The 25,203-nt window shown below is 45.2% G+C and overlaps 1 protein-coding gene across 1 annotated transcript; it reads left to right on the top strand.

The window, feature by feature from the left end:
* Positions 1-1,647: 1,647 nt before the first annotated feature.
* Positions 1,648-23,889, top strand: LRRC52 (leucine rich repeat containing 52). Its single transcript, XM_061399799.1, has 2 exons — positions 1,648-2,536; positions 23,392-23,889. Exons 1-2 carry the CDS (start codon positions 1,915-1,917, stop codon positions 23,730-23,732), a joined length of 963 nt encoding a protein of 320 aa, XP_061255783.1. The 5' UTR covers positions 1,648-1,914; the 3' UTR covers positions 23,733-23,889.
* Positions 23,890-25,203: the final 1,314 nt, after the last annotated feature.

The raw sequence follows: 25,203 nt of genomic DNA, 5'->3' as shown, positions 1-25,203 counted from the left end.
CACTGTGCAGCACAGCAGAAACTAACACAAAATTGTAAATCAACTTTACTCCAATAAAAAGTTTTAAATAAAAAATAAAAGCACTGAGAAGATTTTTTAAAAGAAAGAAAGAATAGGTGGAACATCAATAAAAACACTCCACTCAATGAGCCTTGGTAGGCCACTCAGCGATCATCTCCCATTAAAAGGAAACACAACACACACAGCCCCAGCTGAAGAAAGCACCCCCACCACACACCACCATCAAGCTACACCTTTGCCCCAGCCCCCAAAAGAAACAACCACTTTGGAAATTAGTTCTTCTCCGTAGACTTCATGTACCAAATTCCTCTCCTAGGCAATCATGTAAAATCTAGCCAGGAATTTATTTTTTTAATTATAAGGAGAGGGTGATGCTTCTATCAATAAACTCCTGCCTCAATTAGTACAATTATCATCTGGGTCATTATTTTAAGTGTTTGAAATTTCTGCTTAAATAAGGTCACTTTCAATTCAGTAAACACACCAAAGTCATCATCTTAATTCATGGCCAGTCACCCCGGAAATGCTGAGTAAGTAAACACAATCAAGCATTAGCTAACCAGCCACAGATCCACTGGAGTTTATTAATTTCTCTCTTGGCAGAGAAACAAGAAAAGGAAGCAGACCATCAGAGCCATTCACGCATCATTCATTCAATAAATATTTATTACATACCAGGTGCCAGGCACTGTTCTAAGCTAAATATAGATTTCATTGCTTTATTAATATTCAAGCTATGTTATATATGAATGTTTTAAAGAATGAGATTCCTTCTTCTCCAAAATAAAAATTTTAATTCCTGAGATGCTTTCTTTGTTTCTGCCCAGTATGCCTTCTTCTGTAGAGTGGATGATACATCTTAACTCTTAAACTTCAGGCTCTCCATCCCTCCCTTTTAAAGAGCCCCTACCATCACCCCTCAAGTAACTAATGGATATAAACTCATACTAGAGCATTAGTGACACCCTATTTTAGAATATAAATATAAATGGTAAGAAAAGTTCGTATCATTGCATTCAGATTTTTTTTATACATTTGGGTTTTGTTTCAGGGGGATTATTTATACTTGCTCAAAAGGCTTTTAATTCTAGTACACATATATATTCCAAATGCAGACAGAGTTGTATGTAAGTAAACTGGGAATACAACCTTATCAGGGAACTTCCCTTGCCTCATTTCAGAGAAGCCCACCTGCTTTCTGCCCCTTTCCCATTTTCTGACAACACCCCCCAAAATGGCACCTAGCCAAACTCAATACCCACGGAAGAGACCCATGGTGAGAACTGACCTCAAACAGGTCACTTTTCACATCAGTAAAAAAGGGAGTTGCATTGGAGATTTCTGTGATCCCGCTATGGCCTGCAGATTAGGGGGTTCAATCTAGTCTAATCCACTGCACCTCCATGGGGAGCTGATAAGGAGCTTCCCCCCTACTCCTATGCTTCAGGCCCCCACTCCCCCAAGGACAGCCAGCTTACCAAGTTACACAAAACACCCCCACACAACCCAGAAGGAGAGTCAGGACTCTCCCTCCCTCCCCCGGGCAGTCTCCGGAAGCTGCTGACATCACAAAGGTGTCAACTGGCAACCTCATTGTCATGTGGCTCTCCCCTGGCTCCCCTTCACTTGCAAACGCAGGCAAGCAGGCAGGCTTCCAGCAGCAGTCTGGGAGTGAGCAACCAGCAGAGCCACCAAGCCGGGTGGTGGGGCACCCGGCTTGGCGCTTCAACTTCTGTTCAGTTCTTCTGTAATGGAAAATTGCTTTGCACAAAGCTAGAGTGTTACAGTTCTTTCCAGCGCCCTTCCCCCGCCCCACCCCGCCCCTCGCAGCCTTCTGATCAGAGGGATAGCGCCCGCTGGAAAGTGGAAGGAGGGTAGTCGCCGCGACTTACTATGTCCCTCGCTTCAGGCCCTAGGCCGGGGTGGTTACTCTTTTCCTTCGGAATGGTACTGGTATCGGGGTCAAAGTGTCCAAATAATTGTCAATGTCAAGACCAAGAAGTGATCTGCACAGGGATCCAGTTAACTGAATACCCCTCTGATATACCCCTGAACACCCGGAGGCTGTACCTGAATGATAACAAGATCCGTTTCTTGCCAGCGATGAATCTAGGACTCCTCAGTGACCTTGTTTACTTGGACTGCCAGAAGAACAGGATTCAGGAGGTGATGGATTATACCTTTGTCGGGGTCTTCAGACTCATCTACCTTGACCTCAGCTTCAACAATCTAACCTTCATCTCCCCGTATAGTTTCTCCATGCTCAGCAACCTGCTGCAGCTGAATATCTCCAACAACCCTCATCTGTTATCACTTAACAAGTACACCTTTGCCAACACCAGCTCTTTGAGATACCTGGACCTCAGAAATACTGGCTTGCAGACCTTGGATGAAGCTGCCTTCCAAAACCTCATAACACTCCAGACCCTGTATCTGAGTGGAAACCCCTGGAAATGCAACTGCTTTTTCCTGGACTTCACCATCTACTTAATAGTGTCCCATCTGAACTATCCAGGTGAGGGCTTGATTGCGTGTGGGGATGAGGATATGATGGCATAGGAGGAACTGGTTCCGGAAAAGGTGAAGTCAAAAGGTGGTTAGTGTGGGAGAGAAATCTGGGTAAAACTGATTGAAAGCATTCTTATTGCTCTGCAGGATCCATCCTTGGGTTGACTGGAGAGGCAATAAGGATCAATAGAAAATGTTCTAGAATAATTATCCAAAGAGCTGAGTTCTGCTCCCATACTCAGCCCTTACTACTCAGCTGCTGTTGGGGAAGTCTCGATTTCTCTGAGCCTCAGTTTCTTGATCCATAAAGTGGGGACAATAATATTACCAAACATAGAGAGTGTCCTTTCAATGTGAAATGATATGAGTGGAAATGATAATGTACTATAACTGCAAAATGACAAAGTAATACAAGGACACTGAATTCCCTTGGTAAATTATTTTAATCTGTTTAATTTGGTGACTGACTTTTCTAGGATCTAAAAGTAAATTCAGTCATTCCTAACCAGGAGAAAATCCAATGGTATGATGCATAGAAAGGAAAGATCAATAGAGATGGAGGAGGCACAGTCGAGCCACTGAGACATGAGTGAGAGGGGGAGGAGAAGAGAAGGCTTGGATATCTCCTTTGTGTTCAGATGCTAACATGCACGGAAGGTGAGAACAGCACGAATGAGTGCAGAATGGGCCACCAATGCCCAGTGTGTCAAGCAGAGAGATTCCGAACTCACAGGCAGACGCTCAAGTCTTACCTGGTAGAGTTCCAAGCCAGTTGCTGCCACTCTGTCCACTGTCCCCACGGCTCTGCCATGGTCCCTAGGGCACTCTGGTGCCTCATCCCTTCTTCTTTTCAGTGACTTTACTGTTCCATTCTCATCCTTCAATTCCCCCACGCTACCAATATCACATTGACCCAGGGAAGGCAGAGCTTTGGATAAGTGTGAAATAACGAGCCCCTCACAGAAAGCTTGGAGCCACTGATGTAATTAAACTCGGTCAGAACCATGTCTTCTCTGCCTTCCCTGGGTGTGTGTTTTTGAAAATAATTTCATATACCAGCTTCACAAATGTCCTGCTGAAGTTTCCACCCTTAAGTCCAAGTGGCAATATTCTAGAAAGATTCCTGACCAAAATGCCAGGCTTTTAAGGGGCACTGGGAGAGAAGGAACTGGGTGATGACAGCAAGTAAAAAAAGCCTCCTAGCTTTCTAAGTGGGTCTGTCGTTAAATGTCTTCCAGGCAGGGGCTGTACTATGATGGGGCAAGTGATGCAAAATTGGGGCTCCCAGGATACAAAATTGAAGGTGGCACCAAGAGAAAGTATCTCCTTAAATTTTGTGCCTGTGGCACCTGGCCCTGCTGCCAGGTACTTCAACTCGAATTGTGTGTGTCACTCAGTCATGTCCAACTCTGCAACCCCATGGGGTGTAGCCTGCCAGGCTCCTCCGTCCATGGGATTCTCCAGGCAAGAATACTGGAGTGGGTTCCATTTCCTTCTCCAGAGGATCCTCCTGACCCCAGGTTTCCTGCATTGCAGGCAGACCCTTTACCATCTAAGCCAACTCAAGTTAGAATCAATCGAAAGGAACAAACTTCGTCAGACCATTTTCTTAACAGTACTAATCATAAAAGAATACAGGAGCAGTTTCTTGGGTCGCTTGCCTTGCCTCTCCAGAGATGGTGTCTTCTGCTTTTCTCAAGACTGGTGCTGTGGTGGTTTCTAGAAAGCTCTCTAAAAGAAGGTTAATATTAATCATTCTCATACATTAAATGTGGTTCCCAGATGGGATTCTCCCTGTCAATGTTTGTGTAACTAGCCTGTGGACCAGCATCATCTTCTCTTGCTCCCTCCCCACCATTCATACACATTTTTCTTGAGCAGAAATTGCCAATTTGCCAGGAGGACCCCCTGCTGAAAAGTGTGAAGGAGCTTGGCTCCTTCCCCAGTCGCAGAGCCTTTCACTTCACCTCCCAGGTAATCTCCCTTAATCCGAATTTTAGCTTTTAAAGTTGTATCTTCTCAGAATTTTCAGACTAACTACTTTGGACTCTTTGACTGAATTCCATCCAGGATTGGACAGGATTATAAACTGAATCTGTTTCACTACATGTTTTCAAAAACATCAGAAGCTGGTGTCTATCTTGTCAAGCTCATAAGCTTCTCATGAATGAAGAGTCTGTCTTTTGAGGTAGACAAATCTTTTCATCCATTGTCCAGTGGAAGTCCCCCACCCAACACATACACACACACACACACACACACGCACGAAACTACAAATCTGCTCATCTCCCTCTGCTGTTTGGTTAGATCACTTCATGCAGAAATATAGTCCCATTGCCCCAATTCACTATTATTATCTCTTAAAGGTATCAGTGAACCCCAAGCCAGGCATAGAACAATTTAGCTTTGTATCAGGTTTTGCAGCTACTGAAGTTTTTCACATGTGCAGTTTCATTTTCTCTACTTTGAGTTTCATACCAGCTCTTAGATTTTGTGCCCTAAGACTATGGAAAGAGGCTAGAATAGGTATTTTTGACCCTATCCTATGGTTAATAAGATGGATTGGTTCACCCAAAGTCACACAGCAACTAAATGGCAGGAAAGTGGTTTGAACTTCCTGATTTCAAATTCAAGTCTTTTTCTATATGACTGCTATCTCTTAAGTCCTCAAATTATATAACTATGATCCAATAAGTCACTTTAGTAATAAATATAAGTCATGTCATAAGCATAGGGCCACAGCACCTATATTTCACCTTTATGTCTTGTCTACATTTGGAACTCACACAAGATCACTTTCATTGGATAATAAGCCCGAGCCATCATAGACTCACTATAATATGCCTGCACTTCCCTTCCAATCCAAGGTTTCACCCCAATCTACCCAAACTCTAAAAGAATAAACCCAACTTCAGTGTTTGCTCTCCTTTGCACCTTATTCAGTCTGGTTCTCCCTTCCCATGCATACACACACACACACACACACACAAACACATGTGCGAACACATACACACATGCACATATACAAACACAAAACTATATCTACACAAACATACATACATATATATACATACTCACACTCTCGACCACGTATTACATATGCATGACACACATACATGTGTAAAAATGCACAGATACACACCAACACATGAACAAACACACACAGACACAAAGTTGAAAACACACGCAGTAGAATTCACGGAATGCTCCACTTGTCCTTTAGCCAGACCTCAACATAACGGAGACATTTATTTTAGGTGACTCTCATATGATGACTCATTCCTCTGTTAGGTGAAAATATCTTTGCTATTTACAAACACTCTAGTTGAACTCTCAACTTTCAGCCCACCTATTACACTACATTTTCTATCAAAACGGTAATCTTTGACATGTTCTTGAATGGTATCACATCTCTTTCCCATGTGCCCAAGTTTCAGGATATAGGAAAATTTCTATGAAATGAGCTGAATAACCTGGTTGTTTATAAAGGAGAATCAAACTTAAAGATGGGTTTCATTTTAGACCCAGGGAGAATACCAAACCGTACTCCTGGAGATTTTGCCTGCAGTGCTGTATTGAGGTCAGTATGACAGCAGAATTATAGTATGTAGAGCGTTTGAAGAGCATGGCAGTGAAGTAGGGATCTTCCATGCCACCACTCAGCTCATCCTTTCACTCATTTAAATATTTATTATGTCCCAAACAAGTGCTCATGGAGACAACTAGCCAAGAAGCCTGGGAGTATGTACAGAGACTCATGTGACTATGAGTCACCTGCACATATGTGTCCCACGGTGCAATGGGACACCAGAACTAAACTCACCGGACAGAGCAGGACAAAGAAGGCAGCATGTGCCTTTTGGGGTAGAACAAGCACTTGGGAAAGTCTCAGCTGTGGGTGGTGAAGGATGGCCACCATGCAGGCAGGAAAGCCCAGTGTTAAGAGCTCAGGTTCTGGAGCAAAACAGACCTGAATCATATTCCTAGCCCTGCCACTTAGTATCTGTAGGAGATCAGATAATTCATTTAACCTCTCTGCACTTCAATTTCCTCATCTTTCAGACAGGTCTAATAATAGACCCAACTGCCCAGGGATGGTGCAAGGATGAAATTAGAACATTTATGAACTTCCATTTAGCATTAAGACTGGCACAGCATAAACATTCAGTAAATGAATGGTAGGCAGTAAACATTCAATAAATGAATGGTAGGCAGATGTAGGAAAGGCGCAAGGAATGGAGAGAGCACCAGTTATCAGTCAGGTGGCCAATGGGGCAAGCAGTGGACTTCAGCAAGGCTCGGTGGTATTGGAGGACAGTGTGCCTTGTCCAGGAGACACGCCTGTACAGATGCATGTGGGCATATAAATAGGCTATGAGAAGGTGGGCAGCAGGTCTCAGGACACTCATCCCTGAGAAAATAGAAGGGAGGGAATCCTGGAGGGAGTTGGATATTGGATGAATTATGAATATAGGAATTCAGACCCTGGGGGGAAAAAAATCTCAAATAAAGGCATGGTCTCAACTGGATCATGAGACTCAGGGCTGGACCAACATCAGTAAGGGGATTCTCCCTGAGTCATCTGAGTCTAGAACTGAAGTTCTACCTTAAAGACAAGCCAACTTCCAGGAACACATATGGACATGCAGGCATCTTTCGAGGGATGGAGTCGAGGTCAGTTCCAACCTCCAATGGGTAGACATGGCCCTGGGAGAAAGAAGTCACCTTCATGGTGTAATTTTGTCATCTGAAGAGTACTGAATAGAAGTTTTGTCCCAGGCTCTCCCTATCCACAGCCTACCATCAGGCTACCATTAGCCATTAGAGATGTATCCTTATGGATCTCCCAAAGTGCCCCAATCTTGAAGAGGGTTGTGAAAGATACATAAACTCCTGGGCAAATAATATAAGTACCCCTTGATGCCTTTGAACTGTGGTGCTGGAGAAGACTCCTGAAAGTCCCTTGGACATCAAGGAGATCAAACAAGTCAATCTTAAGGGAGATCAACCCTGAACATTCACTGGAAGGACTGATGCTAAAGATGAAACTCCAGTATTTTGGTCAACTCACCCACTCCAGCATTCTTACCTGGAGAATCCCACGGATGGAGGAGCCTGGGGGGCTACAGTCCATGGGGTCGCAAAGAGTCGGACACGACTGAGTGACTTCACTCACTCACTCACTCACATGTGAATAGACAACTCATTGGAAAAGTCCTTGATGCTGGGAAAGATCAAGGGCAGAAGGAAAAGAGGGCATCAGAGGATGACATGGCTGGATGGCATCACAGATGCAATGAACATGAACTTGGGCAAACTCCAGGAGATGGTAAAGGACAGGGAGGCCTGGCGTGTTGCAGTTCATGTGGTCACAAAGAGTCAGACACAACTGGACGACTGAACAATCTTTTATCAACTTTCATATCAGAGGAAAGAGTGATTTCATAGGAAATACAATTAACTAAGATTAACTCTGAAACAGTGGGGAACCCTGAAGGAAGCCAAGATCCAAAAAAGACATGGAGTGGTCTTAAAAGACATGAGGGTAATAACGTGTTCTCCCCCTATGTCATACTGCTGCTTGCCCCCTCAGAGGAACTGTAGAGGAGGTTGAATGTTTTATTCACCTTGCTTCATCACAAGGCTACAGCTAATAGGAGCATCAAAACTTTCCCTTACTGACCAGAGATTTGGTGCTGTTACCAAAAGTCTTCATTAAAGGAAACCCTCAATGATAGACTCACCAGATGCACTGGAAACTGTCCAGTTCTCAAAGAGTTCATGTATTCAGTTTCCAAAGACAAAAATCATAGCAGAAATAGAAGTGAGTTGAAGTGTGCTTGTTCCTCGGATGCTCTGGTCAATACAGAGTTAAAACAGATTCACAGATTGCATTTTCTTTTTGGCTCAAGTCAGCAAATAGGAAGACTAATTCCTGGCCAGAACTGTAATTTTCCAGTCATTAATGCTATTTGAAGGTGAGCGTGGAAATTGAGCTCTTCCCAGGATAGCGCTCCCCAGCAGGACAGAGTTGAATGCCTCTGAAGATGCTCTCAAAAACTAATGCAGCTCTAAGCTCCTGGACAGAACAAGTCTGGCTTCCAACATCCCTGCACCCTGCCTCCACACTGGTCTAGCGCTGTCCAACAAAACCTTTTGCAGCAGCAGAAATGGTCTAAATCTGTGCTGTCCAACACAGTATCCACTAGCCACATGTGGCAATTAAACTCTTGAAATAGGGTTAGTGGAACTGAGGACCAAATTTTTAATTTTATGTCATTTCAATTCATTTAAATAGCCATATTTATGACTGGTCAGGGAAGCCTTTAATATAAGATACTTAAGCTGGAACTTTATAATTTAGCCCCCTCTCAGGTAAGTGGCTGGAGAAGGCAATGGCACCCCACTCCAGTACTCTGCCTGGAAAATACCATGGACGGAGGAGCCTGGTAGGCTGCAATCCATGGGGTTGCTAAGAGTCGGACACGACTGAGCGGCTTCACTTTCACTTTTCACTTTCATGCATTGGAGAAGGAAATGGCAACCCACTCCAGTGTTCTTGCCTGGAGAATCCCAGGGACAGGGGAGCCTGGTGGGCTGCCGTCTCTTGGGTAGCACAGAGTCGGACGCGACTGAAGCGACTTAGCAGCAGCAGCAGGTAAGTGGTTATAGAGTCCAGTCCAGGATGGAGATCTTCTAACATCCAAGTTAAGTGTTTCCCCCATGCCATGATATTTCCTTACTATCAGGTACATCACTGTCCATTCAACTCTGAAACAGATATTGTGTGTTTATTATATGCTTAACATTCTTTTTTTTTTTTTGATGTTGGGGTGCTTTATCACAGGGAAAGAAGTCATAAATCCTGTCTTTAATAAGACAAATCTAGGGATACAAGAGAGGGAAAATGCAGTTGAAAGCCAGGAGTTCTGATCTCAATCATGTCAATGTATGATTTGGGTGGCAAGTCATTTTCTCTCTGAGTCTCACTTGTCTCTGAAATAAGGAAACAGGAGTAGACATTCTATAAGACTCCTTCTAGTTGGACCTAAATAGAAATAAAAGATGCACTTAGATGGAGGAAGAGGAGAGCAGTGGTCAGCAGACAGGGTCCCAAATGGGCAAGTACACAATGGGTTAGTGTTGAGGTACAGATGTTCCTAGATGAGTACTGTGGTCACACAATTAGGAAATGCAACCTGTAACTTCTGCATTCTCTCACCTCCTGTCTTAAACACCCTCTGCTGGCTAGAACAATGCCTCCACCCTCCAGGGACTCAGTGCCTTGAATTTTCCTCCCAGGCCTGGCCTGCTCAACCAGCAGTTCTCAAATTCCAATGAGCACAAGAAGCCCAGGCTCCCTGTCCAGAGATGATGACCCAGTTAGCTTGGGGCAGGGTCTATGAGAAGCCCAATGACAATGACCTGGATTCTAGCTCTACAGTGGCTGCTTCAACTAGTGAATAAATTGATTTACACTGAGATGTTGGGGGCTTCCCTGATGGCTCAGATAATAAAGAGTCTGCCTGCAATGCAGAAGACCCAGGTTCAATCCCTGGATTGGGAAGATCCCGTGGAGAAGTAAATGGCAACCCACTGCAGTATTCTTGCCTGGAAAATCCCATGGATGAGGAGCCTGGGGGGCTACAGTCAATGGGGTCATAAAGAGTCACACATGACTGGGCGACTAACACACTGGATGTGATGCTGGTGGCTAATAATGTTTTGATATGTCTCCCTCAAAGGGCATTTGCAATGTGACAGGGAACAAACGAACCAGAGAGAACACAGAAAGGGACAGGCTACTAGCATAGACATGGGGGTAGTTTCAGGACAGAAGGTCTGTCTGAGTCAGCCCTTAAATTACAGTCCTTGGACCATTCTGCTTAGTCCAATGGTGGGGTCCACAAGTCAAAAAAAGGACTCTAGGCAGGAGTGCCACCAAGGCAGGGGGATAAAGCCACCTGGGGACATCTGCAGGAAGCAGATGGGCTGGGTCATGCACTGCTTCAGGTCTAAGCCATTTAGAGGGCATTTTGAACAGAGAACATCTTAGTTTCATTCTGAGGCTATTTTATCCTGTATTCCAGGCTGCTGTAATAAGATAATGGCCCCATTTCAACCCACCAAGTACAAAGTCATCTACAACTGTGCCAAAACTTAGATTTCCAGAATGAATTCAGGTCTTCACACCCTTCCACTATTAATGCTAACCCATCTCCTCCATCAGGGAGATTGCAATAAAGACCAGACACCAAAAGCGGGAACAGCTGGGCAGCAGACATTGCCAAGGCTGTCAACTGCTCTGCTAGCGTGTCTCTCCCACCTCACCCTGGCCCTGTGGCTCCCTTCTGCTGAGAGCCAGAGAAGCAGCCTCCCGAGGGCAATGAAGCCGCTGAGAGGGCTGCAACTGGGGCAGTGATCCCCAAACGATCCAGAAAACTTGAGAAGGGATGGAGGGGGCAAGCTTGTTCAGTTTGGGAAGGACCTTGTGTGATTCTCATACACTCTCTAACTCAGCCCAGTTGGAATCCCTGAGAGTAGGTGATCTAAAGCCCCCTCAAACTCAGAAATGCCAGACCGCTATGCATGGCCCCTCTGGTCACCCAATACCATTCAGGCCCCTGGAAGGAGGCAGTGTAAGGCCGCCAAAGCAGCCAACCTCAGTTTCTTCACCTCTAGAAATGAAGAATTCCCCAACCTGAAAGAAATCCAACAAAGTGTGGATGCGGCTAGAAAAGAGAAACGGGCGGTTGGCCATCTAGGGCCTTTGAATGATTTTCTAGGGAACATGCAATGTATCCTGAGAAGTTTTGGAAGGCAGGAAAGATGAATACAGAGCTAGGAGGCTTCTGTGGGCATTCAGACAAGAGAGGCTGGCAGTCTACAGCAGAGGCATGAATTGAAGAGGTACAGATAGGCCAGAAGAAACTGTTCAGAAGGCAGACACAACAGGACCTGGGACTGAACTAGACCTTCTCAGAGTCCCCTGCACTCCCTTTGTGACTCCGGGCACAATTCTAAGTAATTAACAGGTCTGTGTTCTTTAACATTTGTATTCTCTGATAGACAGGAAGGTCTACAAGATCCAAGAGCAGGTCTGAATCTTCAGACACAGAGAAAGTTCTCAAAAAATATTTGAGTGAATAAAAAAGTCAACGAGATGTGGAACATAAAGGAAAGGAAAAATCAAGTGTAATTCCCAAGGCTTTGGCTTGGACAGCTGTGGGGGCTCCACTGAGAGAAGAAAGTAGTAAAGGGGCTTGGGGAGAAGCCAAGTCCTGTCTTGAATGTGTTGAGCGGGAGCTCTTTGTGAGACAGGAGGCTTTTGGATGTTTTGACCTGAAATTCAGAATAGAAGATAAAATATATGTTTGTAAATCATCAGCTCACTGGTGATCATGAAAACCAAACAAATGATGCTTAGCATGAGAGGATCACAGGGACTGCAAGGAGATCCAACCAGTCCATTCTGAAGGAGATCAGCCCTGGGATTTCTTTGGAGGGAATGATGCTGAAGCTGAAACTCCTACTTTGGCCACCTCATGCAAAGAGTTGACTCATTGGAAAAGACTCTGATGCTGGGAGGGATTGGGGGCAGGAGGAGAAGGGGACGACAGAGGATGAGATGGCTGGATGGCATCACTGACTCAATGGACGTGAGTCTGAGTGAACTCCGGGAGTTGGTGATGGACAGGGAGGCCTGGCGTGCTGCGATTCATGGGATCGCAGAGAGTCGGACACGACTGAGCGACCGAACTGAACTGAACATATCAAAGGATAAATTAAGAAGTGCAGAAAACTGAATAAAGTGAGGGGATCGGCAAAGGAAACATGACAGAGTGGCGTGGGCTTTCTAAACAAAGGCCAGAGCAAGTGCAAAGACCCTAGGGTGGAATAAGTTCAATGTAGTAGAAGGTGAGTATGGCTGAAGAGGAGTGGAGCCAAGGTAAGAGATGAGGTTAAAAATCAAAGGCCAGATCACATAGGACCTGGAGGTCATGGAGAAGCTTTCGATTTTATTCCAAATGTGACAGGAAGTTATGAAAGGGTTTTAAGTGGAGAAGAGACACGATCTATGATGTACAGCTGCCTCCCGGTGCTAGATGGAGAGCTGGGAAAGCGGGGACCTGAGTTAAGAGGCTGCCTCAGTTTTCAGGCAGCAGGGAACAGTGGCTTGGCCCCAGGTAATGGTCCAGAGAAGGTTAGAATCGGGGTATACTGTGAAGGTCAGACTAACAGGGCTGGCTCATGGCTTGAATTATGGGATGTGAGAGAGGCAGCAAGGACTCCCAAGTCTCTGCCTGGGCAACTGGTGAATGGTGTTGCCCTTCCACCACTGAGCTTTTCTAAATTGCCTCTTACCCATGAGGACAATAACTGTCCACTATCTGAGTTTTTCCAAGAAGATGGGTAGTTATTCACAAGGTCCAGCTCTAGGCCAAACTGAGAGCCAACTTTGTTTGGTTTACAAATTAGCTTCCCAGAACTGCCTGGTACCATCCCCAGATCTGATATGCAGTTGGCTCCTCTCCCCTCATCATAACCTGCTACAGAAAGTCAGTAGCAGGCATTCCGCATGGGAGGGCTTAAGTCTTTGGCTTCTTTTCCAGAGGACTTTACACTTTAAGCCTTATTTTATCAGTGAAGTGAAGCTCCTGCTGACAGAATTCTGGGCACTGAGAAGCATCTGAGAAATGTCATGAAGAAAAGGGGTCTTTCTACCTGTAAACTGTGCTCATCTACAACTGCTCATACAAAAGACCAGTTCTGTAGTCTAAGCAACTTTAAAGCACAGGAATAATCAGGCTGAACTTGATAGACTTCAAGGTTTGTTCCTGTAGTGTTCCAATGGTCTATGAATCAGGCTTAAACCTTACCAAAATATGAACTCTTCATGCAAGGGGAAAAATTGTTATAAGAACTGTATTGCCCAAGCCCAAATCATCCAAAGCCAAGGATGCTTTAGACCAGGAGTCAGCACACACTTTCTACCTATGGCTGATTCCTGTTGATTGACAGAAAACAACAAAATTCCGTAAAGCAATTACCCTTCAATTAAAAAAATTTAAAAAAAAGGACAAGTAAATATTTTAAGCTTTGTGGGTCTTTGTTGTGACTACTCTGTCTCTGTAGCATAAAAGCAGCCATAGAAACTACATTAATGAATGGTCATGGCTGTGTTCCAATAAAACTTTATTTATCAATACAAAAACATGCCACAGGATGGATTTGGCCCACAGATTATAGTTTGCTAAAGCCTGGCTTCCATCAAGGGAAGACATTTGGGTGAGGAGAGAAAGGAGCTCTAGGGAGGCAAAAGTAGGAGCCAATGTCAGGACTAGAAATACTCACAGGACCATGCATGAGGGTCTAAGAAGGGGCCCTGTTGGCCAGTTGGCTTTGGTTGTGCTGGGCTGCATATGGTGCAATCCAGGTTCCCCTCTAGGGAATCTTCTCTGAGCCATTCATAGTATGCTGCTGCTGCTTAATCACTTCAGTCATGTCCAACTCCGTGCAGCTCTGTGGACTGCCACCTGCCAGGCTCCTCTGTCCATGGATTCTCCAAGCAAGAGTACTAGAATGGGTTGCCACGCCCTCTTCCTGGGGATCTTCCAGACTCAGGGATCAAACCCAGGTCTCCTGCATTGCACACAGATTCTTTACTGCTGAGCCACCAGGGAAAGCCCCATTCATAGTACAGCAGAATATAATAGTGTTCCCTTCAAATTCCATCAGAAACAAGTCCTGCACAGCAAAGCCAAAAACATGAGTTTTAAAGAACTGCTGTATGAGAATCCAGCTGAGCTATTTCAAATCCTTAAAGATGATGCTGTTAAAGTGTTCCACTCAATATGCCAGCAAATTTGGAAAACTCAGCAGTGGCCACAGGACTAGAAAAGGTCACTTTTTATTCCAATCCCAAAGAAGGCAATGCCAAAGAATGCTCAAACTACTGCACAATTGCACTCATTTCAGATGCTAGCAACGTAATGCTCAAAATTCTCCAAGCTAGGCTTCAACAGTGTGTGAACTGAGAACTTCCAGATGTTCAAGCTGGATTTAGAAAAGGAAGAGGAATCAGAGATCAAATTGCCAACATCTGCTGGATCATAGAAAAAGCAAGAGAGTTCCAGAAAAGCATCCACCTGTGCTTCATTGACTATGCTAAAGCCTTTGAATTGTGTGGATCACAACAAACTGTGGAAAATTCTTCAAGAGATGGGAATACCAGACCATCTTACCTGCCTCCTAAGAAATCTGTATGCAGGTCAAGAAGCAACAGTTAGAACTGGACATGGAACAATGGACTGGTTCCAAACTGGGAGAGGAGTACGTCAAGGCTGTATATTGTCACCTTGCTTATTTAACTTACATGCAGAGTACATCATGCAAAATGCTGGACTGGTTGAAGCACGAGCTGAAATCAAGATTGCAGGGAGAAATATCAATAACCTCAGATATTTAGATGACACCACCCTTATGGCAGAAAGTGAAGAGGAACTAGAGAGCCCCCTGATGAAAGTGAAAGAGGAGAGTGAAAAAGCCAGCTTAAAACTCAGCTTTGAAAAACGAAGATCATGGTATCTGGTCCCATCACTTCATGGTGTATAAATGGGTAAACAATGGAAACAGTGACAGACTTTATTTTCTTGGGCTCCAAAATCACTGGGATGGTGATTGCAGCTATGAAATTAAAAGACGCTTGTTCCTTGGAAGAAAAGCTATGACAAACCTAGTTCAGTTCAGTTCAGTCGCTCAGTCATGTCCGACTCTTTGCAACAGTGTATTAAAAAGCAGAGGCATTACTTTACAGGCAAAGATCTGTATAGTCAAAAAGATGGTTTTTCCCATATGGATGGATGTATGGACGTGAGAGTTAGACCATAAGGAAAGCTGAGTCCTGAATAATTGATGTTTTTGAACTGTGATGTTGAAGAAGACTCTTGAGAGTCCCTTGGACTGCAAGGAGATCAAACCAGTCAATCCTAAGGGAAATCAGTCCTGAATATTCACTGGAAGGACTGATGCTAAAGTTGAAGCTCTAGTACTTTGGCTGCCTGATATGAAAAACTGATTCATTGGAAAAGACCCTGATATTGGGAAAAGTTGAAGGCAGGAAAAGAAGGGGACGACAGAGGATGAGATGGGTGGATGGAATCTTGAGTTGATGGACATGAGTTTGAGCAAGCTCCAGGAGTTGGTGATGAACAGGGCAGCCTGGCATGCTGCAGTCCATGGGATCACAAAGAGTCAGACACAACTGAGCAACTGAACTGAACTGTATGAGATTAGGCCAATAATCCACACATTTTCTCCTATATGTATTCAACAGATATTTATCAAGGCTCTATTGTGTGCTGCTGCTGCTAAGTCCCTTCAGTCGTGTCCAACTCTGTGCGACCCCATAAACGGCAGCCTACCAGGCTGCCCCGTCCCTGGGATTCTCCAGGCAAGAACACTGGAGTGGATTGCCATTTCCTTCTCCAGTGCATAAAAGTGAAAAGTGAAAGTGAAGTCGCTCGGTCATGTCTGACTCTTCGAGACCCCATGGACTGCAGCCTACCAGGCTCCTCCATCCATGGGATTTTCCAGGCAAGAGTGCTGGAGTGGGGTGCCATTGCACTAGGGATATACAGGTGAACAAATAGGATCTCTGCTCTCAAACAATTCTCAAGCAGTGATTGAAACAATAGCTACCTTTTGATATCATGCCTGCAGCCCTTGTATCCTCACCCCCCATCTCCATCTGCACTTACCCTCATCTCCTTCTCCACTCTCAGAAGACAGTTCAAGGCTTACCCTTCATTTTGTCCTGGAGACCATCTGTTCCTGCCTCCTCCAAGACTTCACATCCCTTAGCTCACTGAATTCTCCCTAAACTCTCACAAGGTAAGCAGGGATTGGTATTAGCCTAATGTAGAATAGTCCGAGATGGTACGAGGTTAGCTGCCCATCTATGGCCTTCTATCACCCCAAGGTCTCTTTCCTCCCATTAAGCCTTATGTCAATAACACTGCCCCCAAGGGACATTAATAACAAAAAATATTTAATCCACTCAACAAACATACTTTGAGCTCTGGTGTGTGTTAAGCAGTACTCTAGATGTTGGGGACACAATAGTGAACACAAATCCATGTCTTCATGGAGTTCATAATCTAGCAGACAGAAGCAGACAGATATCCACTTCCTCAATAAATACATAATTTAGCTGGACAAAAAAAAAAAAAAAGACAAAGTACTGAACATCCAATGATATTCAGGCAAGCTAGGGCCTAATAAGGAGAAATGGGGGAACTGGGCCTTTCTCTAGGTTCCAGGTGGAAATTTTTACCACAAAGTGCTTAGACTGATAGAAACTGGCATTTGTTCTCCAAGGGGTAGTTGCAGTGTAACTGAAGTCTGCAAATTGTATCCTCTCCCATTACATGGCCGTCAGCTGGAGGCTGGCCTCCTCCCCTTAGCCCAGGCAGTTCCTGAGTAAGACTGTCCAGGGAACTCAAAGCAGCCTGCTCATCTGGAGAGCCATGCAGACTGCAGAACTGTGGTCACTTTTGTGGATTAAGAAAAAGAGCAGTTCCTCATAAAGCCACCAGGTTCAAGCTGGTTTTCTGAAGGAAGGCTTCCTCAGTTGCTATGCTACCAGGTGTGGTTCTGGGTCCCTGAAACTTTTCCCTTCATGCGTTGATTTTGGCAGACAGGTTTTCCACTTGTGAGCAATATGCCACATGAGGAACTAAAGAAGTGTGTGGTTTATGTTTCCTTAGGAACTATCTGCAGGGAGAATTTAAACATTAATGATACCTGTAATTGTACCTAGGCACTGTACCTGGGGCAAATGCTCTGCACCTATGAAGTGGAGCTGAGAAAGGGATAATATGGGGCTTAACTGCCTGTTTGTAATATGAATGAAAGCCCTGGGATTGTGCAGTGCACAACATATACAACAGTGCCTTGGCAGCCTTTTCTCAGAGGCAAGGAGATCAAGAAAGCCAGAGAAGGAGTAATTGATGAACAACTTATTCTTCCTGTAGCTTGGGAATAATTAAAACTACTTAGTGGAGCACTTTCCTGGTGTCTCAAAAGGTAAAGAATCTGCCTGCAATGTGGGAGACCCAAGCTTGATCCCTGGATTGGGAAGATCCCCTGGAGAAGGGAATGGCAACGCATTCCAGTATTCTTGCCTGCAGAATTTCATGGACAGAGGAGCCTGGGAGGGTACAATCCATAAAGTCGCAAAAAGTCAGACACGACTGAGCAACTAACACACACACCCAGTAGGGTGCTCAAGAGTAGAGTTTAATTTCGTGAAGCACCTTATATGATGCCTAGAACATATAAGACACTCCAAGATGAGCAGATAGGTCCATAAACCCTAAAGTCATCATACTAGACTAGAAGAATGCATGACTAACAAGCTAAAGAAGAGATGAACCAATAAGGACCTATTGTGTAGCATATGGAACTTACCCTGATGTTACCTAACAGCCTGAATGAGAGGGGAGTTTGGGGGAGAATGGATACATGTGTATGTCTGGCTGAGTCCCTTTGCTGTTCACCTGAAATTGTCACAATGTTGTTAATTGGCTATCCCCCAATACAAAGTGAAAAAATTTTTTAAAAAGAGAGAGATGAAATAATAGAGAGCTAGGATCATTTAAAAAGTGGAAAAAATGGAAAACAATAGTTAATCCAAATATATCAGTCTAACATTAAATGTTAATGGGCTGATTAAAATACAGTTTACTAGACTGAATGAAAAACAAAGCCCAACTGCATCTGGCTTACTAAACGTACCTTAAATATAGGAACACAGAAAGATTAAAAGTAAAATGATGGGAAAAGATATGCAATACAAACACTAACCAAAAGAAAAGGGTAAATCTACCAGAAAGAACTAACAGTTATATATGTATTTAAGAACATTGCTTCAAAATATGTAAGCAAAACTTAACAGAACTATTTGCAGAAGTAGACAAGTGCACAACCATAACTGGTGATTTTAACATACTTCCCAGTAACTGCTGCTGCTGCTGCTAAGTTGCTTCAGTCGTGTCCAACTCTGTGTGACCCCATAGAGGGCAGCCCACCAGGCTCCTCTGTCCCTGGGATTCTCCAGGCAAGAACACTGGAGTGGGCTGCCATTTCCTTCTCCAATGCATGAAAGTGAAAGTGAAGTCGCTTAGTCGTGTCGGACTCCTAGCGACACCATAGACTGCAGCCTACCAGGCTCCTCCGTCCATGGGATTTCCCAGGCAAGAGTACTGGAGTGGGGTGCCGTCACCTTCTCCATCCCAGTAACTAGCAGACAACAAGTAGGCTAATAGTAGCTGAGACAATAAAGTTAACAAAAAGCCAAAAAAGATGAAAAGTCAATAAAGACGTAGACAATCTGTATAAAAGCACACTCATTGGCATACATAGAACAATGTATTCAACAAAGACAATACATTTTTTCAGTGCACATGCAAAAATTACTAAAACTGACTCTATTATAAAGAAAATTCTTAATAAACTTCAAAGGACTGAAATCACAGAAATATGCCTCTGACTACAGTAGAACTGAACTAGAATTGAATAATGAAAGCAGTGCTAGAAAATCCCCAAATATTAAAAATCAAGTAATTCAAGGAATAATAGCTCTTATTAACAAGAATGATAATGATCAGACATGGATTATGCCTTCAGGAGCTAAAAGTCTGTCTTGTAGGAGAGAAAAGATGCTTTTTGCAGGACCTTCATAGTGGTCCAGTGGTTAAGACTTCACTTGCAGGGGTTATAGTTTTGGTCCCTGGTCAGGGAGCTAAGATCCCACATTCCTGTGGCCAAAAATCCAAAGCATGAAGCAGAAGCAATACTGTGACAAGTTCAATAAAGACTTTAAAAGTGGTCACACCAAAAAAAATCTGTTTAAAAATATGCTTTTTCAAATTTTTTTTTTGATGCTTTGCTTTTCTAGCAAATAACCACCAAGTAAGACAGAACGTGATAGGTGCAGTAAGAATGATGCTAAGAAATGCAACAGATGAGCCCGCAGTGGGAACAATCACAATATATCCTCTGAACTGGGAGGATGAAGTGGCTGGGGAAGGGTTCCTGGAAGTAGATGCATTTACATTAGACCTTGAAGGACAGGAAGGACTTGATGATGCAAAAATTGGAGGAAGAGATATTTGATGCGAAAAGGGCAGTGTAACAAAGCTAGCTGTAGGTAAGGGGGAGAGGTAACCAAGGAGCAAAGAGAGTTTAATTTGACTAGAATAAAGGGTGAGTTACGGGGAGAACTGAGAAGTAAGGTGGGAATGGTAGAACGGGGCAACGCTGAGGGCTCTGAACACCAGGCGGTCTTGATGTTATCCTGAGCCCTGGGGGGAGTCAGACAGGGGTTTTGAACCAGAGTGTGACTGGCAAGAGCCAAGCTTGCAGAAGGGGAAATCTGGCAGGAGTGTGTGCAGCGGTCCAGAGCTGGGGAGCTGGCTATGGTGGAGACAGACGTGCTGGGAGGTGAGGAGAGCTCACACCTTGGCGGTGACAGGTAATGAAGAGGGGAGAGAGAATGCAGCAGTAGAAAAACCCTCTCCACAGAGCCACCCACATCCCTCACTTAAAAGCAGCCTAACAATGCATTAAAATCGCTGCCTAATTGCTCCTTTCAAGGTAATGCTCCAAAATGGGGAAATAACGCATTTAATGTTTAGTCTCATATCTGCCGCCCAAGCCCTGATTTGAAAGCCTAATCTTTTTAAAAATAGAATGAGATAAACCCCTCTGCACCCACCATTGGGCACACTCCAGACCCTCAGAGTCCCATGTTCTCCTTTCTCATATACATCTTTCTTTGTATATTCCCACATGGTGTCTCTGGCAGCTTAGGCAGGTGATCTAAGCCCTGTCTTGCTAGAATTCCTGAAGATTGCCGGAGTCTTCCCTCACCTCACCAGCCTCTGCTTGGGCCTCCTGGAAAAGCACCAGAGGTCCTTGAACCAGGCTGACTAGAGAGAGGTCTTGAGACATACTGAGATGGAAGCCCAAGGGCCCTTTCCTCTCCAGTTGGCCTGGGTCACCCACAGGGCCTCTGTCTCACACTCGTTCTAGAGAGGGGCTTCTTCCTCTCCTTTCCTCTGTAATCTTTGCAAACAGTCAATGTGGCAGCCCCATGCTGGCTTCCTCCTCCTGTGACTAAAACCTCAACCAAGAGCGAGTCCTCAGTAGCATTACAAACATCAGGCCATCTTCCTGAAAGTAACCAACAAGTTCACTGTAGGTGCACTGACCAGGAACCAGGGTGCAGGCAATGGTGTCCAGTTTGGAGAGGACTTAATGGTCAGCCTGGACAGCTCATTCCAGTCACCCAGAACCAGCTGCCTCCCAGTAAGCTCACCTCTGTATTCCTTTCCCTATTTCTCCTGCTTCTAGCTCTAGTCCAAACTGATTTCCCTCATTTTCTTGGTCACCAAAGAAATCAGTGCCTTTACATAGCCTGGGCTTCCCTTGTGGCTCAGCTGGTAAAGAATCTGCCTGCAATGCAGGAGACCTGGGTTTGATCCCTGAGTTGGGAAGATCCCCTGGAGAAGAGAAAGGCTACCCACTCCAGTATTCTGGCCTGGAGAATTCCATGGACTATATAGTCCATGGGGTCCCAAAAAGTCGGGTACAACTGAGCAACTTTCACTACTACCACTACATAGCCTGGAGTTCCTACCCTGTTGTAGGGGAAGCTTCTCCCCGCATTAGTCTCTCTCTGACTCCTACTTCTGCAAAACAAGCTCAGATGGCTCAGTCCAGGTTTTCTGTCTCCTGTCCCCTGCTGAGATCCTGCAGTTTATCCAGAACCTTCAGGTTAGGAAACTTTTCTGAGTCTCAGTTTCCTGATGTGAAAAACAAGGATGAAAATGTGTCAACATTCTTGCAAGAATTAAATGAGATAGCATTTACATATCACTTAGCATGTAGACAGAACTTGGTAAATATCAGCTGCTACTATGACTCTGATCATAATTGTCTTAAGCCCTAATCTCAGCCCTGAGTGGAAACTCATTTATCTAATGCTTGCTGGATATTTTCACCTGGACACTGCACACAGGCACCTCAGCATCAGCATGGCAAAATATATGGAGCTAGAGAAATGCAGGGCTGACAACAGAGCTCTGAGCAGTCTGTGCAGCTCTTGTGTACAGTGTACTGTGTGCACTGCTGTGTACAGTAGCTCACCTGCTCACCTGTGCCGGTTAAATCCTCTTTATTACCCTGAGAATAGATGTTCTTCTTTATCAGTTCAGTTCAGTTGCTCAGTCGTGTCCAACTCTTTGTGACCCCATGGACTGCAGCACTCCAGGCTTCCCTGTTCATTACCAACTCCTGGAGCTTACTCAAACTCATGTCCATTGTGTCAGTGATCCCATCCAACCATCTCATTCTCTGTCTCCTCCAGCCTTCAATCTTTCCCAGCATCAGGGTCTTTTCTAATGAGTCAGCTCTTCACATCAGGTGGTCAAAGGATTGGAGTTTCAGCTTTAGCATCAGTCCTTCCAATGAATATTCAGGACTGATCTCCTTTAGGATTGACTGGTTGGATCTCCCTGCCGTCCAAGGGAATCTTCAAGAGTCTTCTCCAACACCATAGCTCAAAAGCATCAGTTCTTCAGCGCTCAGCTTTCTTTAGAGTCCAACTCTCACATCCATACACGACTACTGGAAAAACCATAGCTTTGACTAGAAGGACCTTTGTATGCAAAGTAATGTTTCTGCTTTTCAATGTGCTGTCTAGGTTGGTCATAACTTTTCTTCCAAGGAGCAAGCGTCTTTTAATTTCATGGATACAGTTATTCTTTATAGGATGAGGCAATGGGATTCCAAGACAGTATCAGACATCCTGCTGAAGTTTCCAAAATTAGTGACAGCGGGTTTGAATTCTAGTCTGTCTGGCTCCATGACCCACTTTTCCTTCTATTATATACTGAAGTCCACAGTGCTTGGTGTGGGGAGGTGCTCAGAGAAGGATCCAGGCAGCTGAGTCAGCCGCTATAAAGGACTGAGACTCATGTAAATCATGAGTGATGCCAACAGCATCACAGAAGCAGAACTGCTTCCCGTATTGGCTGTCCCTTTGCCCTGAGCTTGTCCCTGATTTCTCCAGGTTGAGGGTGTAGAGAACACACAGTAGGCATTTCCAGAGAATCCTGTCCCTCCTAAGTGGGCTGTGATGACCTTGAGTGGCCTTAGTGATCCCTGGCTGGGCTCAGGCACAGGAGAAGGGAAAGGGACAAGGTGGAGGGGAAGGTGGGGGTAAGACGAGGAAGGGGAGTAAGAGATGCCAAACACTGATGGAGCTCTGTGGAGTGTCAATACTCCATGACCATCTTGCTTAAGTTTCCAAAATCCCAGCTCCTTCTGTGCTCTCCCATTCCTTGAAGAGCCTTAAAAAGCAAACGTCATTTTTAGGACGTGATGTGAACACAGCTAGAAGTGAAGTTGCTCAGTCATGTCCGACTCTTTGCGATCCCATGGACTGTAGCCTACCAGGCTCCTCCGTCCATGGAATTTTCCAGGCAAGAGTACTGGAGTGAGTTGCCTGAATGCAGCTAAGCCTGGGGCAAAAAGCAGTCCATGTGCAGTCTCAAACCTTACTATGCCCAGAGATCACCTGGAGATCTTGTTAAGATGCAGATTCTGAGTCAAGGAGGCCTGGGCGTGCTGCCTGAGATTCCACATTTCTCATGGGGTCCCTGTCATGCCGGTACTGCTGGCCCTCAGACCACACTTTGAGTAGCCGGTGTCCATGCCATCACTCCAGGTCCCCGTTGGCCTCACAAGCCTAGGAGTTCTGTTTCAGCACTCTGCCTGCTGTGTGTTTCCTCTTAGATGAACAAAATGCCACTTGCGTGGAGCCCACAGAGCTGGCAGGATGGCCCATCACGAAGGTGGGGAACCCTCTCCGGTATATGTGCATCACGAACCTAGATCTCCAGGACTACATCTTCCTGCTGCTCATCAGCTTCTGCATCTTCTGCGCGGGCACCGTGGCCGCCTGGCTGACCGGCGTGTGTGCCGTGCTCTACCAGAACGCCTGCCGCAAGTCGAGCGAGGACGAGGTGGAGGAGGAGGAGGCGGAGAACGAGGACGAGCAGAGGGTGGAAGTCAGCAGGCGGATTTTTCATAGCAGGGTGGACTCGGGCCATGATGGGTTCCCTCAGCTGATTTAGTTGCAGAGGCTGAAGCTGCTGTCTGATGCAACTTTCCCAGGCTCCCGCCTTCCGTCTTGCCTTCCGCTTCTCATTCCTCAGAGCTGTCTTAGAAATGAAAGCCTACTATTATGGTAAAGTACTATTAAGGTAAAATAAATAAAATGTTTGGTGGTCATTTCATAGGTTGGTCTTCTTCTGCTCAACCAACCCAAGCACGATTTCTCAAGCTCAGAAGAATGGGGTACAACCAAGGCTAGTGCAGCTGCTGTAGGATCTAAAGGTTGAGGAAGCCCACCCTGAAAGGGGGCCATATGTGTTTGATGAGCACCTACTCTGCCCCTAAATTAAGTGCTGGGGGGAGGCATCTGGGAAATAGAAGATTTAAAAGATTTGTCCTGGAAGAGCGACAAGCTGGTTCAGAGGAGTAGTCAACATTAAAGTGAATCAAATGGAGAGAAATGCAAGACAAAATGACAAGAACTAACAGGAATGGGATATGTCTATGGGCTACGCTCACACTTCACCTTGTAATATCACTACAGTCCTACACTTTACAGTGACACCAGTTTACCCAAATGGTCAGCAGCACAGACTCCCAAAGCTACATTTTTTCCTTTAAGAGAAGCTGCCTTTCCAAGAAATGTTTAGCAGCATTGTCACAGTGAAGGAGAGAGGCACAGAGGCAGCCACCGCTCCTGAGGCCTTACCGTGTGCCGAGCATCATGACACATCTAATGGGAGGAATCCTCATAGCAACTCAGTCGGTTGGCCATTGGTACCTCATTTTCGTGATGCTCAGAGAGGCTAAGTAACCAGCTCACAAGATGACAAGAAACAGCACAGCTGCTGAGCCCAGACCGCCTGGCCCAAAGCCCGTGCTCTGTGCACTGTGGCCACCTGACCCTGATGAAGTGACAAAACAGCCAAGTGTGCACCCACCTGGCCCTGCTCTAGGCGCTGCTTAGAAAAGCGCAGAAGTCGGGGGTGGCTCAACCCAAACACTCATGATTTCCCTTTCTCCCTTCCCAGACCGAATTAAGACTCAGATCAAAGCCCCACCCATGGAGCTACCTGTCCCTAAGCCCCCAACAAGACTCACCTTTACCTCTACACTTACTCTGCAAATTCATGTGATTCCCTTGACTTTTCTTGGTGTCATGCCCCCCAAACTGTTGTTGTTGTTGTTCAGTTTCTAAGCTGTGTCCGACTCTTTGCAACCCCATGAACTGAAGCGTGCAAGGCTTCCCTGTCCTTCACTAACTCCCTGAGTTTGCTCAAACTCACATCCATTGCATCAATGATGCCATCCAACCATCTCATCCTCTGTCACTTCCTTTTCCTCCTTCCCTCAATCTTTCCCAAGATCAGAGTCTTTTCCAATGAGTTGTCCCTTCGCATCAACTGGCCAAAGTATTGGAGCTTCAGCTTCAGCATCAGTCCTTCCAATGAATATTCAGGACTGATCTCCTTCAGGATGGACTGGTTGGAT

Source organism: Bos javanicus, chromosome 3 (genome assembly GCF_032452875.1).
Source record: "Bos javanicus breed banteng chromosome 3, ARS-OSU_banteng_1.0, whole genome shotgun sequence".
In the NCBI taxonomy this organism is placed as follows: Eukaryota; Metazoa; Chordata; class Mammalia; order Artiodactyla; family Bovidae; genus Bos; species Bos javanicus.
The sequence above is the reverse complement of the archived record's forward strand: the minus strand, read 5'-3'. Positions and strand labels throughout refer to the sequence as shown.